Source organism: Paroedura picta, chromosome 7 (assembly GCF_049243985.1).
Source record: "Paroedura picta isolate Pp20150507F chromosome 7, Ppicta_v3.0, whole genome shotgun sequence".
Lineage (NCBI taxonomy): Eukaryota > Metazoa > Chordata > Lepidosauria > Squamata > Gekkonidae > Paroedura > Paroedura picta.
In genome coordinates, this window is record NC_135375.1 from 79,273,671 (window position 1) to 79,298,682 (window position 25,012).

General features: G+C 41.4%; 1 protein-coding gene across 9 annotated transcripts in view; it reads left to right on the forward strand.

The window, feature by feature from the left end:
- The window catches only part of CCDC171 (coiled-coil domain containing 171), a 164,363-nt gene that overhangs the window by 25,445 nt on the left and 113,906 nt on the right, over positions 1-25,012 (forward strand). For all 9 annotated transcript variants that reach the window (XM_077345127.1, XM_077345122.1, XM_077345123.1 and 6 more), the window contains 5 exons: positions 2,370-2,516; positions 4,331-4,423; positions 6,337-6,497; positions 8,046-8,184; positions 23,991-24,093. In XM_077345127.1, coding sequence (XP_077201242.1) covers positions 2,370-2,516; positions 4,331-4,423; positions 6,337-6,497; positions 8,046-8,184; positions 23,991-24,093 — 643 coding nt within the window. The remainder of the gene's footprint in view (positions 1-2,369; positions 2,517-4,330; positions 4,424-6,336; positions 6,498-8,045; positions 8,185-23,990; positions 24,094-25,012) is intronic.

The window sequence follows — 25,012 nt, forward strand, 5'->3', positions numbered from 1 at the left end:
GTTTATGTTGTGGATCAGGAACAGTATGGCAAATTCTAAGGAGGCTACTAATGTTCTGAACTGGTTCTTGGAGTTTTTTATGAGCTGAATGAGGGAACAAGCTGAAAAACAATCTCGACAAGACATACATTCTCTACGTTAGTAGAAAGGCAGATTAGGGACTTACGATATCCCTGTCTTGGATGGCCCTTGAAAAGCCAAGTTTGTTGTTTGGGAGTGCTGTTTAGCATGGTGTGGTCACCTTAGAAAACTAGGTGGCTGCTGTGGTTTAGAGTGTGTTTGCCCAGCTGCAGTAGTTGACTGGGACTGGGACAGTCAAATCGAGCCACAGTGATTCATGCTGTAGTTACATCTAGACTTGACTATTATAATGTGCTCTACTTAGGGCTACCCTTGGAAAGTGTTTGGAAACTATAGCTAGTGCAGAATGCTGTGGCTTGACTGTTGGTTAGGGCCAGCTATGGAGAGAATGTGAGCATAATACAGCAATTGAACTGGCTATTGATCCACTCCTGAGCCTAATTCAAGGTGTTGGTTTTGTCCTAAAGCATTATACGGCTTGGGACTCGGTCAGCTAAAGGACCATCTTCACCTATACATTCCTGTCTGGGAATTAAGATCACAGAGAGATGTTCTCCTGACTGGTTTGGTGGGCATGTGAGAGAGGGCCTTTTCTGTGGCAGCCCCATCATTAAGGAACAACTTCTCCAGGGAGGAGTGTTGTCTTTCTCCCCCCACTTCAGGAAGCAGTTGAGGAAAGTTTTATGTAGGACTGCATTTGATTTACCTTTTATTATTGGTAGTCCTATTCAGAATTTTAGAATCGTCACAGAATAATTGGAAGGGATATCCTGGGTCAGCAACCCCCTGCACTATGCAGGACACTCACAACCCTATCGCACATCCACTGTAACCTGCCACCCCCTTGAACCTTCACAGAATAAGCCTCTCTGTCAGATGGCTATCCAGCCTTTGTATAAAAATTTCCAAAGATGGAGAACCCACCACCTCCCAAGGAAACCTGTTCCACTGAGAAACCACTCCAAACTGTCAGGAACTTCTTCCAGATGTTTGACAGAATCTCTTTTGAATTAATTTCATCCCATTGGTTCTGGCCCGTCCCTCCAGGGCCCCTCTCAGTCATCTCCTCTCCAGGTTAAACAGACCAAGCTCCCCCAATCTTTCCTCATACACTTTGGTCTCCAAACCCCTCTGGACACGCTCCAGTTTGTCTACATCCCTCTTTGACTGTGGTGTCCAAAACTGAACAGTGAGGCTGAACCAGAGCATAGTGGTACCACCACCTTCCATGATCTGGACACGATGCTCTGTTTGATACAGCCCCTAATACCCTTTGCCTTTTTAGCCACCGAGTGCTGACTCATATTCAATGTATGGTCTATTAAGATGCCTAGATCCTTTTCGCACATGCTACTGCCAAGACAAGTCTCCCCCATCCTATATTGATGTATTTGGTTTTTCCTACCTAAATGCAGAACTTTACAGTTGTCCCTACTGAATTTAATTTTATTCAGTTTAGCCCACTTCTCATGCCTTTCAAGATCATCTTGTATCCTGATTCTGTCTTGTGTTGTGTTTGTTACCCCTCTGAGTTTACTGTCATCTGCAAATTTAATAAGTGCATTGTCATTTTTAAACTGTGTATTTATTGTGCTTTTAATAATGTTTTATTTATATTGTTATCTGCCTTGATTCAGCAAGGAAGCAAGGCAGCTCAAAAACCCTTAAATAAAATTAAATAACTAAATTTTACAGACGTGTACATGCCTGGCTTCTCCTCACCCTTTCTTGCACAGAGCACAATGAAAAACAAACAAACTAGCTCTAGTTACCGGTGATTTGTGAATGTAGGTGCACTATTTGGTTTGTGAAATGAAACTCTGGTTGTTGTATAGAATGTGTAACTAGAGGTAGTTTTCAGTTACCATTCCTTCACTCTCCTGTCTGCAGAAGGGTGTAGTAGGGAAAGAAGTGGTAGTCAGTTGAGTGCACAAGTTGAATTTGTGCTGTTTAAAGTGTAACCATGATTTAATTGGATGTCTGAATATGGCCCTGTGGTGATGTGCACCCATGTGTTCTTCGATGATATGAATTGATTTTAGTTCAGTGGCAACTTAAAGACTAAGAAGATTTTCAAGGCTCCTTTAGTTTCTGATGAAGGGGATTTGAATCTCAAACTTGTGCCAAACCTAGTTTTCCTTTAGGCCCCTGCTGGATTTGGATCTTCTACTCTTCTACCCATCTATGTATTTGTGTTGTAAGGTTTGAACTGCTTAAAAGCATCATAAAGCATGTAAGAGTCACTTTGCTTTGGTGTTCATGGTAATAACAGTATTATTATTCATCAGGAAAAAAACAGTGTCGTGCAGAGTGTTCACCAGAAACTGCAGGATCTGGAACTCGAACACAGCAACAACTCAGAAGTAATCAGGCGGCAGAACAGCGAACTTGAATTCAGTGCTGAACGCGAAGCTCGACTTAAAAAAGAACTTGATGTAAGTGCCATTTTTCCTGCCTTCCTCCATGGAGGATAGGAAAAAGCTTTAGGAATCTTAAATGAACCAAATGGTAAAAATGGTGGCCTCTAAGGAACGACAGTGTCACCTTCACCTGCTTCTCCCTTTATTCAGGGATCTGTGGGTAGTAAGGAGCTGAGGTCTCCGCATCAGTATAGTTTCTTTTTTGACAAGAAAATGTATTCCTCTAAAAAGAACTATAAGCAGCCATCAGGACAGGGGGAAAGAACACTCCATGTAATGGCCAGATTTCTAGTTACTTCTACTACTTTATATAGTTTGCAATTTAAATGAAACAAAAATGGAATGCAAGAGTAGCTGTGGCCAAAAACCGTTCTACAAGCTGATTTTATTTTAGCAATTTGGTAGATCCTTAAGCAGTGCTCACTAAGGAAGATTTGTACTGTTCCTGTAGTGCCCTCTGGTGGATAATTCAATGAAAATTTGGTAACTTATTTCAGCAGCTTCATGCATTTTACTTCTTATATTTAAGGAATTTTCATATTGCTTTTTAAACAAGAAAATCCAAACAGCTTGTGAACAACAAAATAATGGTTGTAATAATAAAGAAAGTTTCCAATAAAATGCCAGAGAACTTAATACAAAATATTGACTTGATTAAATTGGTAAAAGAGAGCATGCTTTGACCCCCCCCCCCCTCCGGAAAAGTGCGATGCTCGAAAAAATACCGATTTAATGAATTAGCTTTCTCTTATCCTGAAGTGTTTCCTCCCATCACCGCTGCTGTTCACCAGGGTATTTTCATGGGTATATCATGATTTGGTTTCTCCACAGGGAAATGCCAGGGTTCACCAATGCACAAAGCCAAAGAAGCCCGGTCTTTGTAGATAGGATTAATGTACAAAGTAGACCCCAGAAAAATACACTTCTTCCCCTTCTTCTGTTCTCACATGTGCAATCTGGGAAATGGGTGTGTCTAATACAGAGGAGTTTCAAGATATTATGTGGGATTTTTGTTTTACATTTTGAATTCTCAAATTCAAAAGCCCCCTTGCTTCTAAATGTTGGATGACAATATTTAGCTGCATTTTTAAGTCCTGCTGAAAGACATGGACTAATTGATTTCAGCACATCTGACTTTCCCTGTGCTCGGGCTTGACAATTTTGAGGGATTGTGCCTCTAATGCTGGGGTTGCCTTAATACAAATATAGGCACAGTAATGTGTAACAAATATGGTATCATATTCAACAGTGTTTTTTAAAATTATAACCAAGCAGTCACCTTGTGGATGTCGTGAATGGAATGAGAAGTTTACATATTCTTGGTAGTTTTAGTTGAGCCTTTCCCAGCCTAAACATTTCTGTGCATCTTGATACACTCAGTCATTTTTGTTATTTGTTTAGACAGTTTGTATGTTGCTAGTTTGCTGACTTGTTTGAGGCATCTTTCATCTAATAACCATAGAACCGTACCATTGGGCCATGATATGTTTTCAGTGATACAGGTGGTTCCAAATATGACATTCTCTTGTTTTTGGTGCGAATGCAAGGAAATAAAAAGACATATAGAAACTGAATGGAAGCAGTATCTTAACAATTTATGGAGGTGGGGAGACATAGATTTATTGTTTTGTGTACCCTGGAATTTGTAGTCTCCCAAACTAACTCTGTGTTGCTTTGCAAAAAGTTAAGTATTGAACTGAGTATAGCTTTACAGTTATCATATACCAAGCTTTCTTCAAGAGCGGTTTCTAAATGAGTGCAATGCAGTAATAGTAGTATTCTATACAGGCCATCACAAAAAGTTGGTTTTTACGTATGTTTCTTCTTAGGCAGCTACAGCCAGAATAAAGAAACTGGAAGAAAACATTGAAGCAGAAAGAGCTGCGCATCTGGAATCAAAATTTAATTCTGAAATAATTCAGGTAAACCACTGAATTGAACTAGCAAATAGATAGGATCGTATGCCAGGTGAGCCTGAAACTGCATATGAGTAGTAGTTTAAAGCCTAATGTTGCATTTTAATACATGGCCTTTGTAGAGGATGCAATAGAACCTTCTGTATTCAAGGATATTTGACTGCTGGCTTGTAAGAGCTTGTAAAACAAGCTTGTTTGCCAAATGGATTTGGATATACAGTGGGTGCCCAAAAGAACATGGTAACTTTGTACTTTTGCTGGCACCCCACTACTAACCTAGGCTGCTGCAGCTCCTTAGTGTTGTGAGTAGACCCAGAAAGTCAGCATGCATGTGCTAGAAGTTGCAGTGTGGTAACTATCTCAACAATAGTTTCTTGATCTTAATACTCAGGCTTTTAAGTATGATTTAGGTATAGAGACTAGACTGCAGGGTCATACACTTTTCCTTTGTACTCTGCATTTCTCCCCAGTGGAGACCCAAAACTGACATATTTCTTCCCTCGTTATCACCACATAAACTCTATGATATAGGTTAAGTTGAGAGAGTGTGACCGGCCCAAAGCCATCCAATAGGTTTTCTTGTAGAGTGGAGATTTGATTATGTGTCTCCCAGATCCTAGTTCAACATTCTAGCTGCACTAGAGTCACTCAGTAGGCTTTTCCTGGCTAACTATGGTATGTATTTTGTTTGCTAACCAGATTTCAGTCCTAACCAGTATCTTTCAATCAAGTCTTGATGGGGAGAGAATAGTATTAAAATGGTAATGATCGTTAAACTTTGTGTCGGAGTATATGTGTAATCATGGTTCAGGTAGGCAGTATTACCACTGAAGAGGTAGTTACTTAGTAGAAAGGAATATGTGATCTCATGCCCAAATTCATACCTACATTTAACCATGGTTTAGATCAGGGGTAGTCAAACTGCAGCCCTCCAGATGTCCATGGACTACAATTCCCAGGAGCCCCTGCCAGCGAATGCTGGCAGGGGCTCCTGGGAATTGTAGTCCATGGACATCTGGAGGGCTGCAGTTTGGCTACCCCTGGTTTAGAGTATTGCTTGAGCCTTACATTAATTTATTTTACTATATTATGCTTATACTAGCTTCAAAGCCCATTCCTAAGAACGAGCCTTGAAAGGGTCCCCTCTCCTGGCCCCCAGCCAGGCTCTGCAGAAATCCAGCCTACAGGTGACCATCACTTGGATCATTATGGCTAGTAGCTTAGCTTGGCATCAGTAAAAGAATGCTAGCCATGCTACTCTTGTGATCTGTTCCTCCATGGAGAGGGAGGTGTTGAAGATCACGCCCAGCTTCCTGGCTGATTGTGCCACTAGTAGCTGCACCCCATCCAGGTAGAGAAGTCACATTTCCTCGTCATATCCCTTCCTACCGAACCACAGGACCTCCGTCTTTGAAGGGTTGAGTTTCAGACATCTGGCTAATGAGTCAGGGGGTGAATCAGGGGGACGAGTAGGGTGTCATATTGATGACATCCGATACCAAACCTCCATACCAGCTGGGTAAGAGGGCGCATGAAAGTGTTCAACAGGATTGAGGAGAGAACCGCTCCTTGTGGGAGTGGATAGTGATGCGATCGGTTCTCTCAAATTGCTATCCTCTGTCCACAACCCCAGAGAAAAGAGCTCAGCCGTTAGAGGGTTGTCCCTTGTATCCAGCTGGCAATGGGGGTCGTCCATCAGGGCGATGAGTGCTGTTTCAACCCCATAATGATTATCAGTAACTTGTGTTTTCTACTGATCTCATTATGGTGATGGCAAAATTAAGTTTGTATCAGCCTTTTATGTCAAAGTATTTCTCGGTATGCGCAAAATGCGGTCTGCATCTCACAGTTACTGCTTTGCCTACCAGTCTAGCATATCGTTCGAGTACTGATTGTTGGCTTATAATCCTTTCTTGTAGCTAAGAATTCGAGACCTGGAAGGAGCTCTGCAAGTGGAGAAGGCCAGCCAAGCAGAAGCACTTTCTGATTTGGACATCGTCAAAAGCAAGTTCAAAGAAGTAGAAAATGCGTATGAGAGAGAAAAACGAAATGCACACGAGAGCTATGAAAAACTCAATTTGTACGTTATTCAGAAAACATACTTGCTTGTTCTGTGGGTATTAGGAAACAAAATACTAGCTCAACCCAGATATTATATATTGTACTGTTGATTGCACTCTTTCAGCTGGTAAATGTAGCATATACTGTCTGAATCAATGGTTAATGGACTTTCTCCCCCAGTTCATCATGTTTAGAGAGTTAAAATGTGAATGTGTGATATTTGTGGAAGATGTCCCCCCCCCCCTTAGTAGCAGTTTAGACAATTCAGTGTTGCTGGCTAGAATGTGATAGTTAAATTTGACTAGCCTAGGTAAATCCCTGCTACCTTCACCTGTTTTCACTCAGGTGCTTAGACCGGCTTCTCCTAATGCAGTCCTACATCTGCTCTTGGTTGGTAACTCCTAGTTCTGGCCATCCTATCTTCTGCTATAGTATATGCTGGCTGTGGTTAGGCCACCCAGGACTGACCAGTGATAGTTGTGGCCTCTTGGCCAGGAGTGCCACTTGCCCCATCCAGGGGAATTCTCTGACTCTGCCCACTGTAGAGAACTCAAACCTCACTGGCTACTCTTCCCCAGTTACTAGCTAGCCCCAGCCAGGTACTCTCCCCCTATCTCTTTCAGCTGACCCCTTTTTATCTTCTTCCTTGGGGGCGAAGCAGTGAAACATGGAAATTCTCCTACTCCTGAGTTGGGCTTTTCTGTCAAGGATATGTTTACCCTCCAGTAGGTCTTTTCTCCCTTGAGAACAGGTCCTGGTGGTTCTATTACTGTGCTGCTAGCATTGTTTAAAGGAGTCTCTCTGTTAAACCTTGGGGGTACCATTGTTCTGTTACAATGACTTGTAATTCAGTGGTTTGCCATTTCAGTCTGTTTCTGAAATTCCTTGGCAATAAAAACAACAGATTTGAGGTCCCCCATTGAGTGCCCTGGGAGCCTACGATGTTCTCCTATGGGTTTCTGAATTTTGTGATTTTTTGATGCCAGATTTGTGTCCATTTCTCCTTTAGTGTAGGGCTTGACTGGTCTCAAACTGGTTTTCCCCTTTCCATTTCTGTTTAGTATATGCATATATGACTCACATCAAATTGCTATTTGTACATACTGTGTTCTGGTAAGTGATATATTCTGCTGAATGCTCTGTATGTTCAATACTTTCAGTTTTAGTTAAACTAAGACATTTTGGTGTTGTAGAAACTTCTGGATTAAGTGAAGGTTTTTTCTTCCTTGAGAACTGGTCCTGGTTGTCCTCCTTCCTTATCTGCTCCTATCATGCACTCACCAACTCCCAAAATACTTTATTCTGCCCTGTTATAATGCTGCTTGCATGCTCACATAGTCCTTCATGATTTTTATGCCAAACCCATAAGAGGTAGAACTTCTAAGACTGTTAGAGAATGGACATGTGACTGTTTCCTTAGGAATTGTTCATATTGTGTTAAAATTAGAAATTAGTATCTTCCTTTGAAACTGCATGTTACAAAAAAACATTATGCATAGCAGTTGCCAGCATCTGAAAAGTTAGTTGTCAAAAAGAATTTTTTGCAAATTCTGTTCCTTCTTTTTAGGCTGGAAAGGGATTATCTCTCCTTAAACAAGCAGCTAAAGGAAGAGATAGAGGAAAAGAAGAAAGCAATTACAGAGCTCTCACAGAGACTACAGGATAATGAAAAAAGTTGCAAAGAATTACAGGATGAGCTTCTACTGGTAAGGGAATAGCCCTGAGGCATTTTCTTTATTGGTCCAAAAGATGCTATGTGTGCTGCCAAGAAAAATAAACTTTTTTGAGGGGGAAGCAGGCGTCTATTGGTTCTACCTACTTCTGCTGCTCTCATATGGGTGGTGTGTGATGGGCAGAGCAGGCAACCTTCATATCAGTGTTTTATTGTAGGCCATATTCTGGTTGTGGTGACCTTTGCTCCCATCCACCATTGCACTCAGTTGTCTATATTTTATAATATCATCTTCAATGCTAGAGGTGGAACCTAGACAATGGAAGGATTGACAGCTTGATGAACGTGATGGACAACCGTCACATAGTATAGGTTGCATATTGTGAGGAGAGAGGGACACTGATATTTTCACAATGGAATGGCTGGTTTTAGTAAGTCATAGCTCCTCCTGCACAGTGCCTAAACTAAAAACTGATGTAAAGCTGATGACTTTTTGTGTACAAGGCAGGTTTAAAACTTCCATTTTTAAATATCAATTGAACCCTTGAACTAATAAACCTGTCGAGCTGTCTGAAGCTTCTTGCATAACTATGGTTTGCTTTTGTATATATTCAGGATAGGGCTGCTATGTGTGTTAAGTCATCAAGCAACTTCTGAATTAAAGCAGCCCTATGAATTAATGACATACAACCTTGCTCAGATCTTGCCAACTTAGAGCCATGACTTCTTTGAGTCAATCCATCTCATGTTGGGTCTTCTCCTTTTCCTGCTGCCTTCAACTTTTTCTAGGATTATTGTTTTTCTGCTTGATTGGAGAAGTCATGCCTCTGCTTGCTCAGATAGGGTTATGCAAATATTTGCATGGCTTCCTGCTGAGTGACCTTAGGCTTCCCTTACAGTTTGGATAGGCTTGCACTCCAAGCCTGAACTGATCCAAATCCATTACTGATAGATTCTTTAGCAACAAATTTCTAAATTGTATAGACTTTGTTACTGCCTGTGCAATACATGGGACTCTTGAAAAGAAATATACACACAGAGACACACAGAGAGATATGTGAGAAGGGAGACCACCTCAATGACAACTTAGAAACCTCTCAATCAACAAGGCTATAGAACTGCAGGGCCTCACTGGAGGAATTGCTGTGGCAACACAAATCAGGAAAAACAACATTGCAGCATACAAATCAGGAAAAACAACAATAAACCAGCATACAAATTTAGAAATTTAAAAACACTACCGTCTTCTTAATGCCCCCAACTAAAATTTTCAGACAAGGGCCAAACTTCCAGCTCTCTCTTCTTAGTAGTAAAACATCTTCTGTCTTTTCCAACTTTTCAAAAGCTGTAGTTGTCTATGCTGAAGACCTCCTCCAGACCTCAGTCTCCTGGATTTGAAGAGATGAGTCCTCAAGATAAAGAGAGCCATTGAGTTAATTTGATGGGTCAGAGGGCACAATCCAGTTTTCTGCCAGGTTGCAGGCAAAAAACTTGGCGCACACTGGACGTGTGCAATGTTCTGCACATATACCTGGAAAGAACAGCTGCATTCAGGACGTCAGATGCTCTCATTGTCTCACATAACGTCCAGAACCTGGGGAGGAGAATCTCTAATGACAATTGCATATTGGGTAAAGCAATGCATTTACAGGCCATACAAGCTGCTGGGCCTACCACCATTGACTGCACACTCTACGAGGGCCACAACAATCTCAGTGGCAGCGGCTTTTCCAGATGAAGCTCACCGAAAACATATTTATTTACTGGAAATTGTTTGAGAACTAAGGAGGATTCATTCCCTAGCAATAATATATTTTGTTTGTACTCAAACGGAAGCTATAAGATTTGTTTTCTGACAATTTTTGCTTTGCATGGACACTTTATTGTTAATTCTCCTGGAGGTTGGCTACACAAAAAGGGCCTTGAACAGACCATGCTTTCCAGGAAGCTCTCTTTAAAAAACAGATACATAAATGTAAATGCAATTCAAGAGTTTGCTAATAGGAGCAAAACAAAACAGAAATAAACTGGCATAAGGTTTAACAGATTTATTGTGCTATAAGCTTTTGTGTATTTCAGACCCAACTTTGCAAATAAGAGCAGTTTACTTTATGACATGACTGACGAAGCTGGCATGTCAATACCAGCTGTAGAGCAAGATGCTCTCTAAAACTTTCAGATCAAGCAGCCCTAGTGCCAGAACCCCCTGAAACATTCTTCAGGTTTCAAGAAATCTCAGAAGTGCCGCGATCATGCAGAATATGATTGGGAATCATAACTGTGTACCTGCCCCCCCGGGGCTCCTTGCCCCCTCCAGGCCCATCATTGGTCATTTTGGGAGGGGGGGGAGGAAATGGGACAACATGACCATATATGGTCATATCACCTGATAAATGTTTAGCAAATTTACAAAGTATATTAAAAATTAGCTCCCACCCATTCAGGAAACTCTTCTAAGGCAGTCCAGAAATCCGAGGGTTTCATAAAACCCTTCAAGGACATAATTTTTTATTTATTAAATTTTTATACTACCCTTCCCAAGGACTCAGGATGGGTTACAGCATACAAAATACAGTAGTAAAGATAATCAAAAGGTAATAAAAGATAATCAAATACATTACAGGTGTAATTAAGTTATTAAAATTATTTTTAAAATTTAAATTGATTAAAAATCATTCCTATGACTCTGTCCCTTGGGGACAGGAACAAATTATCTGAAGTGGTGGAGGGGATAAAGTGCTAGAGCTAGAGTGTTATGGTGCTGATTTGGCATTGCTGGTGTATTTACTTATGTGCATTTATTATTATTATTATTATTAATAATATTAACATTAACATTAATATTATTAATATTTAATTTTTAGACCACCCTTCTCCAAATAGGTCTCAGGGCGGTTTACAACATAAACAGTTGCATGCGTATGGAGGCCAGGTTCATTGGTGGACTATCAGCCTCATTAGGCAACTAATAGTAGGGTATGCATTCACCTTCACAAAAATGGTCATGTTTTACCCTTACTGTCGTAATGTGAAAATATCCTGTCAAGACTTTTAGTTAGATTTTTAACATTTTTAAGATTTGTTTTCAGCTGACCAAATGACTTCCTGGCTCTGAAAAAAACCTTTTAATTTAAATAGTAAAGCACAACAAGATTAATTAGAGTTAAACATACTTCTCTGTTCTGAGAACTGTCTGTCTCTCAGAAGTTATGTACTCTTTCCTTATTTTATCTGCTCAGCTGGTATTAAACCTATCTGTGGTTTCACTCACTGACCATAATTTGGATAATCTCAAAGGAATAGTTACTCTTCAGCTTCTTCTAGACTATTAAGTGTGGAAGCAATTTAAATTCACACATTTTTAAGACCAGAGGGGGACCATTACAATTATCTAGTCTGACCTCCTGTGTACACAGGCCGTAGAATTCATCCTGGTTGGATTAGAGCATATCTTTCAGAGAGATTTCTCATTTCAATTTAAAACTCCATGTAGCACTGAATTGACTACCTTGTTTCTTAAGTAGTTCTGCGTAATTATCCTCAGTACTGGAAAGTTAGATCTCTTCTTTATTTTTAAGTTTTGCCTTCTGGTATTAGAACATACTTTATGCTTTGTTTTCATCATTAAACACAAATTCAAAAATAAAGTGACCCATTAAATACGGGTAAAGAATCAAAGTGGGCACTTCCTTGCCTTTCTAGCATGAATTTCTTTTACATGGTTTAGAATTTTGTTTGCACTATTAATATGTAGGCTGCAGCTTGGAAACTGAAGGCTTCCTGGTTTCCTGTAAACCATAATTTATCATTGCATCAAGACCGTTGTACAGCCCCAGTTAGGAACAAACTGTATTAAATCTGCACCAGATCTAAAAATGATACTCTGTTTAGCTCACAACTATCCAAATTACTGCTACGTTCAATAGATTGAGGCTCAGTATTTTAAAGCCCCTGCTTAGTGTGTCAAATTGGAAGTAAGACCATGGTAAAATTAGTTTACTTTGACATAAGTTTGCTTAGAAATTAGAATCCCTCTGCCATGACCTGTATTACTTTAAGAATAGTGCTTAGCATGCAAGCATCATACCATGTTTAAACCATAGCGCTTATTTCTTCAGAATGTTCCATGATTTCCATGTTTTCTCATGTGACTGACTTAGCATTATATTGGAAATTATATAGAGAGTGTCAAGAAAGAAATCAAGTAGCATAGAATACAGATAGGTCATTTTTTTTTTGTAAAAAAAATACTCGGAGCAGGAAATGGAGAGGGCATGAGGTCAGGACAACACTAGTGAGTCTGTTGTGTGTTTCCACCACCATATGGGCTTACCCCTAGATGCTCACTGATGGGATATGAGGAAAAAAGTGGCAAATCCAGTTTTGGTGATTTCCATCATCCCGAGGTAAATCTGGCCAAAATTGAGCCAGCTGCTGGACAGTCTCGGGATGCAGACGATGTCAAGTGGAAGGGCTCTAAAACCCACCAGCAACCAGAGGCAGATTCCTCATGCGGAAATGGTCAGTGTCCTAAAGCAGGGGTAGCCAACCTGTGGGCCTCCAGATGTTCATGGACTACAATTCCCATGAGCCCCTGCCAGCGTCAGGACAGATTCATTCCAGAACCTTTTAAAAGACTGGCTGGTTATCATACCACTAGCCATTGCATAACTGGAATCCACTGTCAACAAAGATTTTATTATCTCTAGCTTATCTTATATTTCCCCTCTGAAAAACAGAGGCCCAAACTGGATACTATCTCCTAATTATGTGTCTAATGAGGCATCATGGATGTTTTATCAGATGGTTGTTCAGCCTCTAGTCCTGCTGATGTTAGTGTTATGAATGTACCTGTTCCACAGAAAAGTCATTGGAAGTGTGGGGAGTGGCACATTGATAATTGCCCTTACTCAGCTTTTGGTTACTAACTGTAAAGAATATATACCTTAAATGCTTAATAATAGTACAAAAGATCAGGTGATCTAACCCTTAATTGTATGTGTGTTGTCTTCCTTTTTTATTAGCGACATTGTTAATATTGAGAATTATTTTTAAGGAGTTAAGAATTCTCTGATGCTTTGCTACATGGACACCCTGCTGGAATCATTTCGCCCCAGTGCTTCAAAAAAATCCTCAACAATTTAATTTAATCAGAAGGCTGATGAACAAAACAAATTTCCAGTATTGTCAAATTACAACACTTTAAATGAAACCAACTGATAGAATTGTGATGTTTTATTATTATAAAAGAGCCTCTTTTGGCACAGAGTGGTAAGGCAGCAGACATGCAGTCTGAAAGCTTTGCCCATGAGGCTGAGAGTTTGATCCCAGCAGCTGGCTCAAGGTCGACTCAGCCTTCCATCCTTCCGAGGTCGGTAAAATGAGTACCCAGCTTGCTGGGGGGTAAACGGTAATGACTGGGGAAAGGCACTGGCAAACCACCCCGTATTGAGTCTGCCATGAAAACGCTAGAGGGCGTCACCCCAAAGGTCAGACATGACCCGGTGCTTGCATAGGGGATATCTTTACCTTTACCTTATTATTATGAAAAAAAAATTAAATCTGTCATTCTCACTCCCCACCAAAATGCAGTCAGTATTATATAGAAAGTTTGCAAATGTAGTTTATTTTAGTTTATTAGATTTTTAGACTTCCCTCCCAGCAACGTGGCTCAAGGTGGTGTACAACAAAATATAAAATACAAATTACAATATGTATTGTAATTACAATAGATATTACTTTATTGCTTTTGACTTTGACATTACTTGCTGAGCCCTCAAAATGCAAGCTATACATGGTGGATTTACATTTATTTGCTCTTCGCTGTGAGTAATCATTGACTAATTAGTATGTATGTATGTATGTATTAGTATCTATGTATGTGTAGAAAGAGGAAGTTGGAAAATTATTCCTTGCTTCAATTTAAAAAATTAAAGTCCCTCAGTGGAGCTTCAGTGCGACATTATTTTAAAACACATTTGTTCATGCTGAAGTCATTATTTTGTAGTTTTATAGAAATGACATAAGGAGGGAAGAGCAGAAATCATGCAATTTTGACACTGGTAACTTATCTATTCTTGAAATATTTCTTCTACCTTGATTTTTTTATTTGTCTATCATGTGCAAGTAGGTAATTTCTTCCTTCATTCTGAAGTGATGCATTTCCATTGCTCATGAAACTGATTAAGGCTCCCCACTTTAATCAACAGAAAGACAAGGAAACTGTGATTACAGACTGTAGATCGGGAACTCTCCTGGGGCCCCTCAAACACTTGTTAGCTTATGTAAGAAAAACACCCTAAGAGCATGTGTCAGGCCTTCCTATTTCTTGTACAGCTGCGGGGGGGGGGGGGGGGGGGAGTTGTTAGTATTGGCTGTGGATTAGTTGGGGCCTGGAACTCCAAATGTGGTTTGGGGAAGGGTTACAATGTGTGAAAGAAGGATAAAAAGTTCAACTCCAAACTGGATTGAGACCAAGGGCAGGATGAACTCATGCACTGGAGGGCCTCTATTGACCCAAGAAACAGGCCTTCATAGAGGTGGCAGAGGAAAGTCTAAGTTGATTGCAGGCAAGGGTGAGAGATCAAGAAGTAAAGGGGACTGGAATGAGGATGTAGCAAGGCAACCAGTAAGATAATAGCCAAGTGGTAAACAGTGGAGAGCAGTAGATTGGCAGGGACGCAGGCAAGGCTAGAATTTTACTTTTGTCTGGGCAGGAATCTCAGGACTGACCCAGAATCATTTATAGATCCAATCAGAATGAACTCACATAGACTAGAATTAGATCTAGCCTAGGAGGATCCAATATGGCACCTCCTTCCTTTAGTATGTTGTCTTGATTGGTTTATTACCTAAGGCATGTGAGTGCATAGATCAGTAAGGTTCCAATCTGAGTCCTGGTTCGATCGGATTACAAAATGGTTCTGGAGAGGTAGAATAAAACCAGAGAATGAAATTCAATGAAGTCCATCTTGTGCGGGCTGATTCTTGCTGCTGAATATGTCCAACTCAATAAGCACATGATTCATGACTGGAAAAACACAGTAGTATTGTATCCAACAGTCATCTCAATCAGTGGGACTATAGGGGGGAAATGCAACCATGATTACGTTGTCGAACAGCCAGGGCCATGGAGAAGGCCGCTTGCTCTCTCATGGGTGTGGGCCCTGATTCACACTGACCCTTTTCTAGACAAATGTTGTAGTATGAAAAGGAGGTAGCATTACAGACTAAGGGGAAGCCACCAAGTTGGACACACAGAACTATTAATCAACTCATAAAATTGTTTTCAACTGTAACTCTTGACAGAATTGTGTCTGTCCACCTTACTTAATTTGACAGAGTAAATTTTGTAAATTTGCTGTTAAATTGCAGCAGAAATTCCAGTTTCCTCTCTGTGGTGCCACCATGTGGTTAGGGACTAGCATAGCTCTTAGTGCCAATCACTATTCCAACATACACTGGAGAGGCTGTGACTTTTTTATTTTCAGTATGGTGTTTTCTTAAATAGCATGTACTGTGTCCCCCTCACTGTCCAGGAAGAAGATTCCAGTTAGGTGCATTCTGGGGAAGGGGGTGGAGTCTCTGTAATTGCATAGTCTTGTGTTTGAAGCATTAACAACTTTTTGGCTCTCCAGGAGTTTCTTACATTGCTGTTTGAAATTTAGCTGCATCATCCAGTTCTGGTACTGAGCTGCTAACAAGTAAATCTTTGAGAATTTTAGTTCTGCATAATCTACTAAAAGTCTGTTTTTGCAAGTTTTTTTCCTGCCTCTTTTCCACAAATGATGGCTACAACCATTTGCAGGTATAACTGGTTTGCCAATTATTTTGTCATCACATGAGACAGGAGTTGGTAACATGAAAAATCTAGGATCTGCCTGCACACTGCGTGGATGGGAATGAGTTCTGGGCTTCAGGCCTACAGAGGGCGCCAAACAGCCAAATTCTGTGGTTCTGAGTTGCTGCTGCAGTTTACTTTTCAGCGCATTTGACCCTTGCAGCTGTGCTAATGATATTTTTTCCTATAGCTTGAGCAGTGTGCACGGTGCTTTTAAACAATGCAAAAATACGGGTCCTTGTCTTACAGATCTTACTTTTGAAATAACAAACAATTGAAAGATATGTGAAGGAATGCCTTTAATTTTTTGTTGTATTACACACACACAAACATTTGCATAAAAGTAAACATGCATAGTTAACTGGCAAAGAAACCATCATCTGACGCTAGCTGTTTTCATTCTGCAGGTATCTATCTAATGCACTCGTATAGAAGGAGAAAATGATTCTTCTCCTAGCTCTATCCCCTTTACAGGAAGGAGCCTTTCTCTCATGAGTGCAGCCATATTTAACCTGCTCTATTACTTGTGACTAGGGTTGGGTGCGCCCAAAGTGGCCGTTCGCTCCCGCCGCAGCCAGCGCCATGGGGGGGGAGGGAGGCGTGGGCACTGGTGCGCCGGTGGGTCCACACAGGCAAGCACAGAGTTCTGTGCGTGCATATATATGCCCACCGGCGAGCCAACACCTGCACATCCCTTCCCCTGCCGTGGCGCAGTGGTGGCTGCAGTGGGAGCTAACGGCCACTTTGGGCGTCGAAGTGCCCAACCCTACTTGTGACAGTGTTGGTGCTGATAGGTTGGTGAGAGCTCCTTGCATACATATACAGCATGTGACAGAGATTCTGGCCAGAATTTGAAAGGAACATGATTGTTTTTTGAAAAATGAATAAAATTGGATGCAGTGATAATGTTAATTTACAACTGAAATTATACATTTCCAATTTGGGAAGAATGGATGACCGGTAGAAGATCCAGTTAGGTGCATAAGTGTCTTAGCCTTGCAACCCTTTCACGTTTAGTCGGAAGGAAGGTCCACTGTGTTTTAAGGATATTATTCTGCTATTTGTGCAGGTAAAGTTCTTCACATAAAGCCACTGACACCATTGTGCCATAAGCATAGAAAACACAAAACACCCCACCTGGTAACCTGCCCACTTTCTGAAATCACTTGGCAGGAGTGAAGAAACGTGTTGGAGAGTGCCATGGTGTCCATAGACACCCCTAAATTGTCCAGCCACAACTTCTGGAGTTCAGTGTACCCCCTTCTTTCAAGCCACTTTCCTTTAGTTACCAGGATCATTTCATAGTTAAATAAGCATGAGAAAGGAATTTTGTATCTAAGCATTAAACAGCAATGGCTTAGAAAAACATCTCATTTTTTGGTTAATTTGGACGGTTCTGTTTTCTTGTTGTCTTCTGGAAGAGGGGATCTGATAACCATCTTCAAGTATTTAAAAGGCTGCCATACAGAGCAGTGGTCTCCAACCATTTTATCACCGAGGACCGGTCAATGCTTGACAATTTTACTGAGGCCCGGGGAAGGGGTAGTCTTTTGCCAAGTGATATCACCTCTGCCGCCTGAGCTCCTGCTCCACTTGTTTTCCCGCCAGCACCCCTGACTTCCCACTGCCCACTGGGGGGCGCTGTCAGCAGCAGCTCTGAAGTGCCACGCCAAGGGGGAGCCCCAGCCATGGTGGCCACTGGAGAGCATCGAAGGTGAGCTGACGGCAGAGTAGGAGGGCAACCCCTGAGGCAGCAGCCAGGGAGGAGGACAACGAGGAGTCATGGACTGGTCCCGGTCCCTGGACCAGGGTTTGGGGACCACTGATATAGAGGATGGAGCAGAATTATTCTCTCTTGCCCCAGAGGGATGGACCAGAAACAATGGGATGAAATTAATTCAAAAGAAATTCCGTCTAAACATTTGAAAGAAGTTGCTGACGGAGTGGTTTCTCAGTGGAACAGGCTTCCTTGGGAGGTGGTGGGTTCTCTATCTTTGGAAATTTTTAAACAGAGGCTGGATAGCCATCTGACAGAGAAGATGATTCTGTGAAGGTTCAAGGGGGTGGCAGGCCACAGTGGGTGAGCAATAGTGTTGTGAGTGTCCTGTATAGTGCAGGAGGTCAGACTAGATGACCCAGGATGTCCCTTCCAACTCTATGATTCTATGGAAACAACCAGTTTTTGCTGTTTTTTTTACATGCTTTTCTACCCCTTGGTCTTCTTACTAGACGGGATAACTCCTTCAAATTATTCTTGTACCAGAAGTCATCAGTACTGTTGTTGCATTTGGTGACCTTTTTAGCAAAAAGTGTCCCTGTCACCTTTCTGCTGTATTGGAACAGGGCGTTCCAAAAGCATAACTATCAAGAATTCCAGTTGGGAAATAAATGACTTTTTAAGTGGGTGGCATGAAAGATGGTTAATGAGCTGCTGAATTTGAAAGTCACTTTGCAACAGAATGGGGATTACCTAGGGAAGCTTTATAGTAAAATAAGGATCATTGATAGCGTTTTTATTGAAATGGGTTCCCTTGTTGTGCAGCATTTTCGTATTGAGAGCCTATGAAGGCTAGACAGAATAGAATACATTGGGAATAACGTAGCATTCTGTCTGCTCAGTTTTTGCAGCAATTTCACTGTGTCAGTTATAATGGTGGCATATTTTCAAACTATGTACTCCTATTTGGAACCTGCACCCTGATGAAAGTAAACTGTATTGCTCCAGTCAATCAGCTATAAAGCAAGCTAGTTGAATGTGTCACCGACACAGAACAAAAAACAGCAACATGCACAGAGCTCATTAGCGATGGGCACAAACTGGCTCACAAAATGGTTGTCACAAATATTGGCTGGTTAGTGATTCACAATCTTAATGGAAGGACAACTAGCACAGACATTTCACTGACTTTGGTGCTGCTTGTGGCAGTTAATGAATGGATACATTTCCAGACAGCTAATAGTTAAACTATTTACAAAGCTCCAAGGCATCAGGGAAGGGGGATTCTCTAGTCTTGGAAACACCAATTGAAACCCTCCACTGGCTGTCAATAACAGAGTTCCATTCTGCCCCATAGGTTCAGAAAACTATATATATGCTTAGCCACTCAACACCCTATTGTTTTAATTTATTTTTATTTATTTTACATTTATATACCGCCCTTACCTGAGGTTCAGGGTGGTTTACATAGAACTTAGCGGAATGGGAACAATACAGAAAACCAGTGGCTATGAATAACAATAACAGTAAACAGTAGATATCAATAAAGCAGTATTGTACAGTATCAACTGTAGCATACTGACAATTCAGGTGAGGAAGGTAATGGTTCTGGTTGACCTCAACCAAATGCCTGGTGGAAGAGCTCCCTTCTGCAGGGCCTGCGGAATTGTTCTAGTTTATTGTCTGTTTGCATAGAGGCAGGGAACTTGTTAAAAACTGACTGTTGTTGTTAGGTGCGAAGTCATGTCCGACCCATCGCCACCCCATGGACAATGATCCTCCAGGCCTTCCTGTCCTCTACCATTACCTGGAGTCCATTTAAGTTTGCACCGACTGCTTCAGTGAATCCATCCAGCCACCTCATTCTCTGTTGTCCCCTTCTTCTTTTGCCCTCAATCACTCCCAGCATTAGGCTCTTCTCCAGGGAGTCCTTCCTTTTCATGAGGTGGTGAAAGCATTTGAGTTTCAAATACTTTGAAATAAATGCTTGGTCGGGTAAGAAACTGACTAGCAGAACACATTCATTTATTCCCTCCTGATTGAAAACTCCCCATCCCTGCTGAGGTTTGGTTGTTAGGCTCTGAGCCATCCCATCTTCTGCTTCTGCTTAGCAGTGGGGCTTAGCTACTGAGTGCTTTGGGTGAGGGCCCATGTTTTATACCCTTCTGATGATGATAGTTGTGAACTGGTCTCCCTGCTGGGGTTTTGGTGAAAGGTGGACTCAGGGCTCTTTGCAATCTTGCCTTTCTGCTCATACCAAATAGTGAGACTAAGTTATTCAGTGCATTGGCTGAGTGAAGGCCCACATTTTGATTGTGATTCCTCTGGGATTTGAGTGTTTGGTGGACTCAAGAGGGATCAGGCCAGATTAACAACCTTGTATGACCAGCACTCCAGGGGTTAGGCACCAGCGGTTTCAGAGGTTTTTGCAAGGTATTTTCTCACTATTGCCTCTGCAAATCTACTGCCACTGCACGCCAGGCATCCCTGCTGCTGATTTTCCAGTTCACTACCGCTAAGCAGTATTGGGGCTTCCACCTGGTTGGGCTCTTTAAGGAATAGATGCTAGACTGGAACTGCGTTTCTTTTGCCTCACCCCCCAGAGAGAGAGAACAACCAGCTCAGAGGCCAGTGGCTGGTCCAGCCCTTGAACCAGGGATAATTTCCCCAGGGTAGCCATATGGGTGCAAGCCTTGTTGTTGGTGACCTGGAAAGGCTTGAGGACACACAGCACTTAGGAGAGCCAGTTTGTGGAGCAGGTGCTGAACTCCTCTTCCCCTTGCAGGATGCTCATGAAGGAGATGACATCCTGTGTCCTCTCTTCTGCTCCCCCAAACATACTAAGGCCAGGAACAGATTAAGGGCAGGAGATCCCAAGATCCCTGGTGATGCCCTGCTAGGGCCAGGCTCCAATGGCTTGGCAAGATGCTTTTGGTGTCTAGGGAAGGTGCCTATGGTATGCAGGGGATAGAGGATTTCTTCCCCCCTATGATGAGTACCCTTTCCGTGGTCACATTTGCTTTCATCCTCATGGTACCCAGATATGTTTATAGGAGGGGTGGTAGAGTATAAATGTGGGAGATCTTTTTGTAACTTTGCCCTATAAATGTAATCCACCCCCAATTTGGAGAGATTGCAGAGGAGCCCGTCCTAACATCTACTATGGAAGCAACCCTGGAGGCAGAACTGCTGCTTAGGTACATACTTGAAATAGTCTCCATGCATTAATTCAGTGTATAAACATACACCAACACTTTAATCCATAAACGCTTGGTTGGATAAGAAACTGTACAATCTTTATAATGCGTGACAGTTTGCATCACTAATCACTTTAAATGGAAAACTCTGATTTCCACTGGTCTCGTAGTGCTGGAGTGCCTGTCAAGCTGTCATCACGGGGTAACTTTGGGGAGCCCGTCGGAAGTCTCTTGTCACGTCTACCTTTCTCTCCTTCCAAATCTGCCTTTGGAGAATTGTGGTTGCCTTATTCATCCAATACTGACAGGCATTTCTTCTTCTTTGCAGAGTAGAAAAAATTGCTGTGAGTTGTGTCAACTATTGGTGTGTGTGTGTCTGTGTGTGTGGGGGGGGGAGTAAGAGTAATGGGCACACTTCCCTTGCTTGTCCTGGCTATAACTTTTCCAGAGGGATCACTGGGAAGAACATTTGGGGGGTGGTTCTGTAACCGGGAGCCCAGAAATATAATCTGCTCCTAACTTGGAGAGAGTTGGTGGCCCTGGGGATACTTCTTCCCCACTGCTCTAGGTAAATAAAAGAACTGAGTAATATTACTTAGAGGTTTAAGGGCATTGACACTTCTGCCAAGTAGTCTAATAATTAGGTAGTCACAGGTTATCATCCTACAATTCTAGGATCTCATTTGTTAGGAAAGTAGCTAGAATATAAAAACAGTACTGAGAAATCTTGAAGTAGGAAAAGTTTGGTTTGAAATTGAAAAAAATAAATTGGCTAAATTGGACACAAAGATTGCAAATATAGCAAGCGTATATAATGTAGAGAAGTAGCATTATCAAAAAACAAGCAAACAAAAACCCCGTACATGTGGCAAATTAAGAATAAAATATCCGGAAAAGGAGAAAACACTTAGACTGTAGAACAGCCTAGGTAGGTCTTTTGTGTGGGAAGAGGTTTTACTACACAGTTTGAGTCACTGGGATTCCAAATGCTTACACTGTATGAAAATACTTCTTCATGTTGTGATTTTGCTATATGTGCTTCCCCCAGCATTGTACAATCAATGCAAACTAATATGGATTCAGTGATGTAGGATATCGTTCTCGTCTGCTTCTATCCAGTAAGAATAACAAGCATCTTAATTTTTGGAATATTGATGTTTTAGAAACGAAAACACTGGCTGAGATATTCCATTGGCACTGGAAATTCTTTGTGAAGTATCACACAGGGAAACCCATGTAAATGCTACCGGGGATCAAACACTGAAATGTATATGAATAATATATTAGTAGATATACAGAACATATAATTAAAATTGAAATAGTAGAGCAAATTTATAAAATATTTAAACAGAATGGTGGAGAACACAGCAGAGATTCACATACATCGCTTGTCTTCTAGTCAGTCATGATGCACGGTTGGCTCATAATAGAGCTCAATTTTATAGGGAAAAGATGTTTCTTTTCTTAGTAAAACTGCTGTTGGTAAATCTTAGAGGCAGACTTTTTAGCCTTAGAAAATGCTGGGTAATTAAAAGTTAAGATGGCTTTACCTAAAAAGGAGAAACAGGAACAATCAATGATTCTCAACTTCCTGCCCAGTTAATTTTCTTTTCACACAAAAGTTTGGAAAAAGTGGTATAAATTGAATTTATTCATATTTCCCCAATTTAGAACAGTAGTTGACAAGTGGTTCTAATTCTTTGAGACTGAGAATACGTGTACCTCTGAATATTGATTAAACTGAGCCTGTATATGTTCTGAGAAACAAACTAGGCTCTGCAGTAGAGGAGGGATTTAATTGCATGTTCAAGTTGCCCCTAAAGAAGGAGACTCTGTAGGAAGAGAGGAAAAGGAGTACTCAATCCATTATTTCATCTACCTCCTCAACTTGCCTTTTGCTGTTATGGCTTTTCAGTTGCAAGTTCACAAGATAGTGGTACCAAGTCCCTGGTGAAGGTGAGGGATCCTTTATTCCCAGATCTTATTGCTTGCTGCTTCTGAAAATAGTGGTAGGAAAAAAGTTAAAAAGAGAAGTAATGCCTTTTCTACTTATAGGAAATTCTTGCCCTAGACTTCCTGATGATTCCTAGAGCAACTTGCAAGTGACATGGGGTAGTTCTAGGAATTGCTAGAAACTCTATGGACTTTATTTTTCTCTTTTTAAGTTTTCCCCCAACTTGCCAGCCAATTACCAGGCACTACCTTAGCATTCTTATGACAAAAATCAGTTTTCCTGGAGAAAATAAATGATTTGGAGGATGGATTTTATGGCCTTTTACCTTGCTGAGGCCCTTCCCTATTGCAGTCACCTAAGGTAGCGATCCCCAACCTGTGGGCCGCGGACCACATGTAGTCCTTCGACTAATTGGAGGTGGGCCCCGAAGGATGCCTTCTCCCCCCCCCCCCGGCCCTTTACTTCATCCCCCCCAGCCCTTTACAACACACTTCATTGTTGTGGCGTGTCTGTATCTTATTTTGAAGGGATGTTTAAACATCATAGCGATCAGAGAGCGCTAGGGCAGTGGTTGAGAGTAGAGGAGTAAACTACCTCCCCACCGGGCCTCAGTAAAAGGTGTTGAGTGGTCCCCGGCATTGAGTGGTCCCCGGTGATAAAAAGGTTGGAGACCACTGACCTAAGGCACCATTCCCAAATTTTCAGGAATTTCCCAAGCAAGAGTTGGCAACCCTAGTGCAAGATAAACATGGATTGTGAACTCTGGTGGAGTCAAAATATTCTTCTCTGCTTCTTTCTTTTCTTTTGTAGACCTTTTCTGTGGACAAATTGTAACAGAGAAGGACTTTGCTACAAGAGGCTGCATATACTTTGTTCTGAAGTGGAGTTTTGCGTGGAAAAGCATGTGATTTGTAACATGCAGTAGATAAAAACTGCTTTATGGAATAGAATTTGTCTCTAGTGTACATGCTCTGGATAATGCAGCAACCAGGCAGGGGTGTGTGTTGCCCGTTGACTACTTTTCATTTTTACCCTTGGTGCCATTCAACAGAATGAATTGTATGATGCCCTCTCAATTCAGTGCTTTAATATGTCTACTTTTTGCCTTCTTCCCCAATGCTGTCAAATAAAGGCCAAGAAGCGCCAGGCCTTCCAAACAGAGATATGTGAAAACAACATGAGAGAGCTAGAGTTACTCTTGGACAGCTTTACTGTGTCAAGCCAGCGGACAGCAGGTTAGTTGAAGGTATAAAATGACAGATGCATCTGTCAGTGTTCCAAAGTCACTACATTGTGGGAATTCTACAGATGCCCTCTTGTATTCTCTCTTCTCAACATGCTTTGATTTGATGACATGATAAGAGCAGTTCTCACAGCAGTCAAGTGGCCTCACTAGCTGGGAGAGGGTGACTGAAGGCGGATCTGCTGTTGTCAGCCCAGAACTTGATTTACAAGTGTTGGGTTCTGTGTGATCGGTCAGGAAAGGGCTTGCTTACTGTGCTCGAAATCCAACAGAGAAAAAAAGTCCTTACAGTATTCCTACAAGGGGAACAGATGTTTTGGTTTGAACTGAGCCAAATTCAGAGGCAACCTTCAGCTACTTAAAGGTCATCTTTAAAAAAAAAAAAGGTTGTGTAAGAAATAGAATGCAATACATTATTACTTTTTAGTAAGTTGCTTTGAAGTTAATGGAGGGGTAATTATTACATTCATGCCAGCACAAAGTACCAAGCTGACCAGTATGTAAAAATGACTTCCCAGATACTGTTTTCATTGTGCATGTAATGATAATATGAAAAGGAAGGAATACTGTTTAAGAATAGAGGAGAGTGTTTTGATACCCTTTTTAATTGTTTGGAGGCTTAGCATTACATTCGTTAGCAAAATAGGTATTCTTTACTCATTGCTCTCTGCTGTATATAAACAGGGGAGAGGTACAAAATAGAAGCATATAGAAGATCTTAAAAAATGAGTAATCTCCTTTGTGTTTTGTTGTTCAAATGTGTTCAGCACCTTCAGTATGTAGAAAAGTTACTTTTCTCTTAAGTGTTGCTTTAGGTTCTGAGCAATGTTGGACATGGACAGCTGGTGTATTCTCCTCCAATGGGACCAAATTAATTCAAGGTGGTTAGGTCAATGTTTGTGCTCACTAGG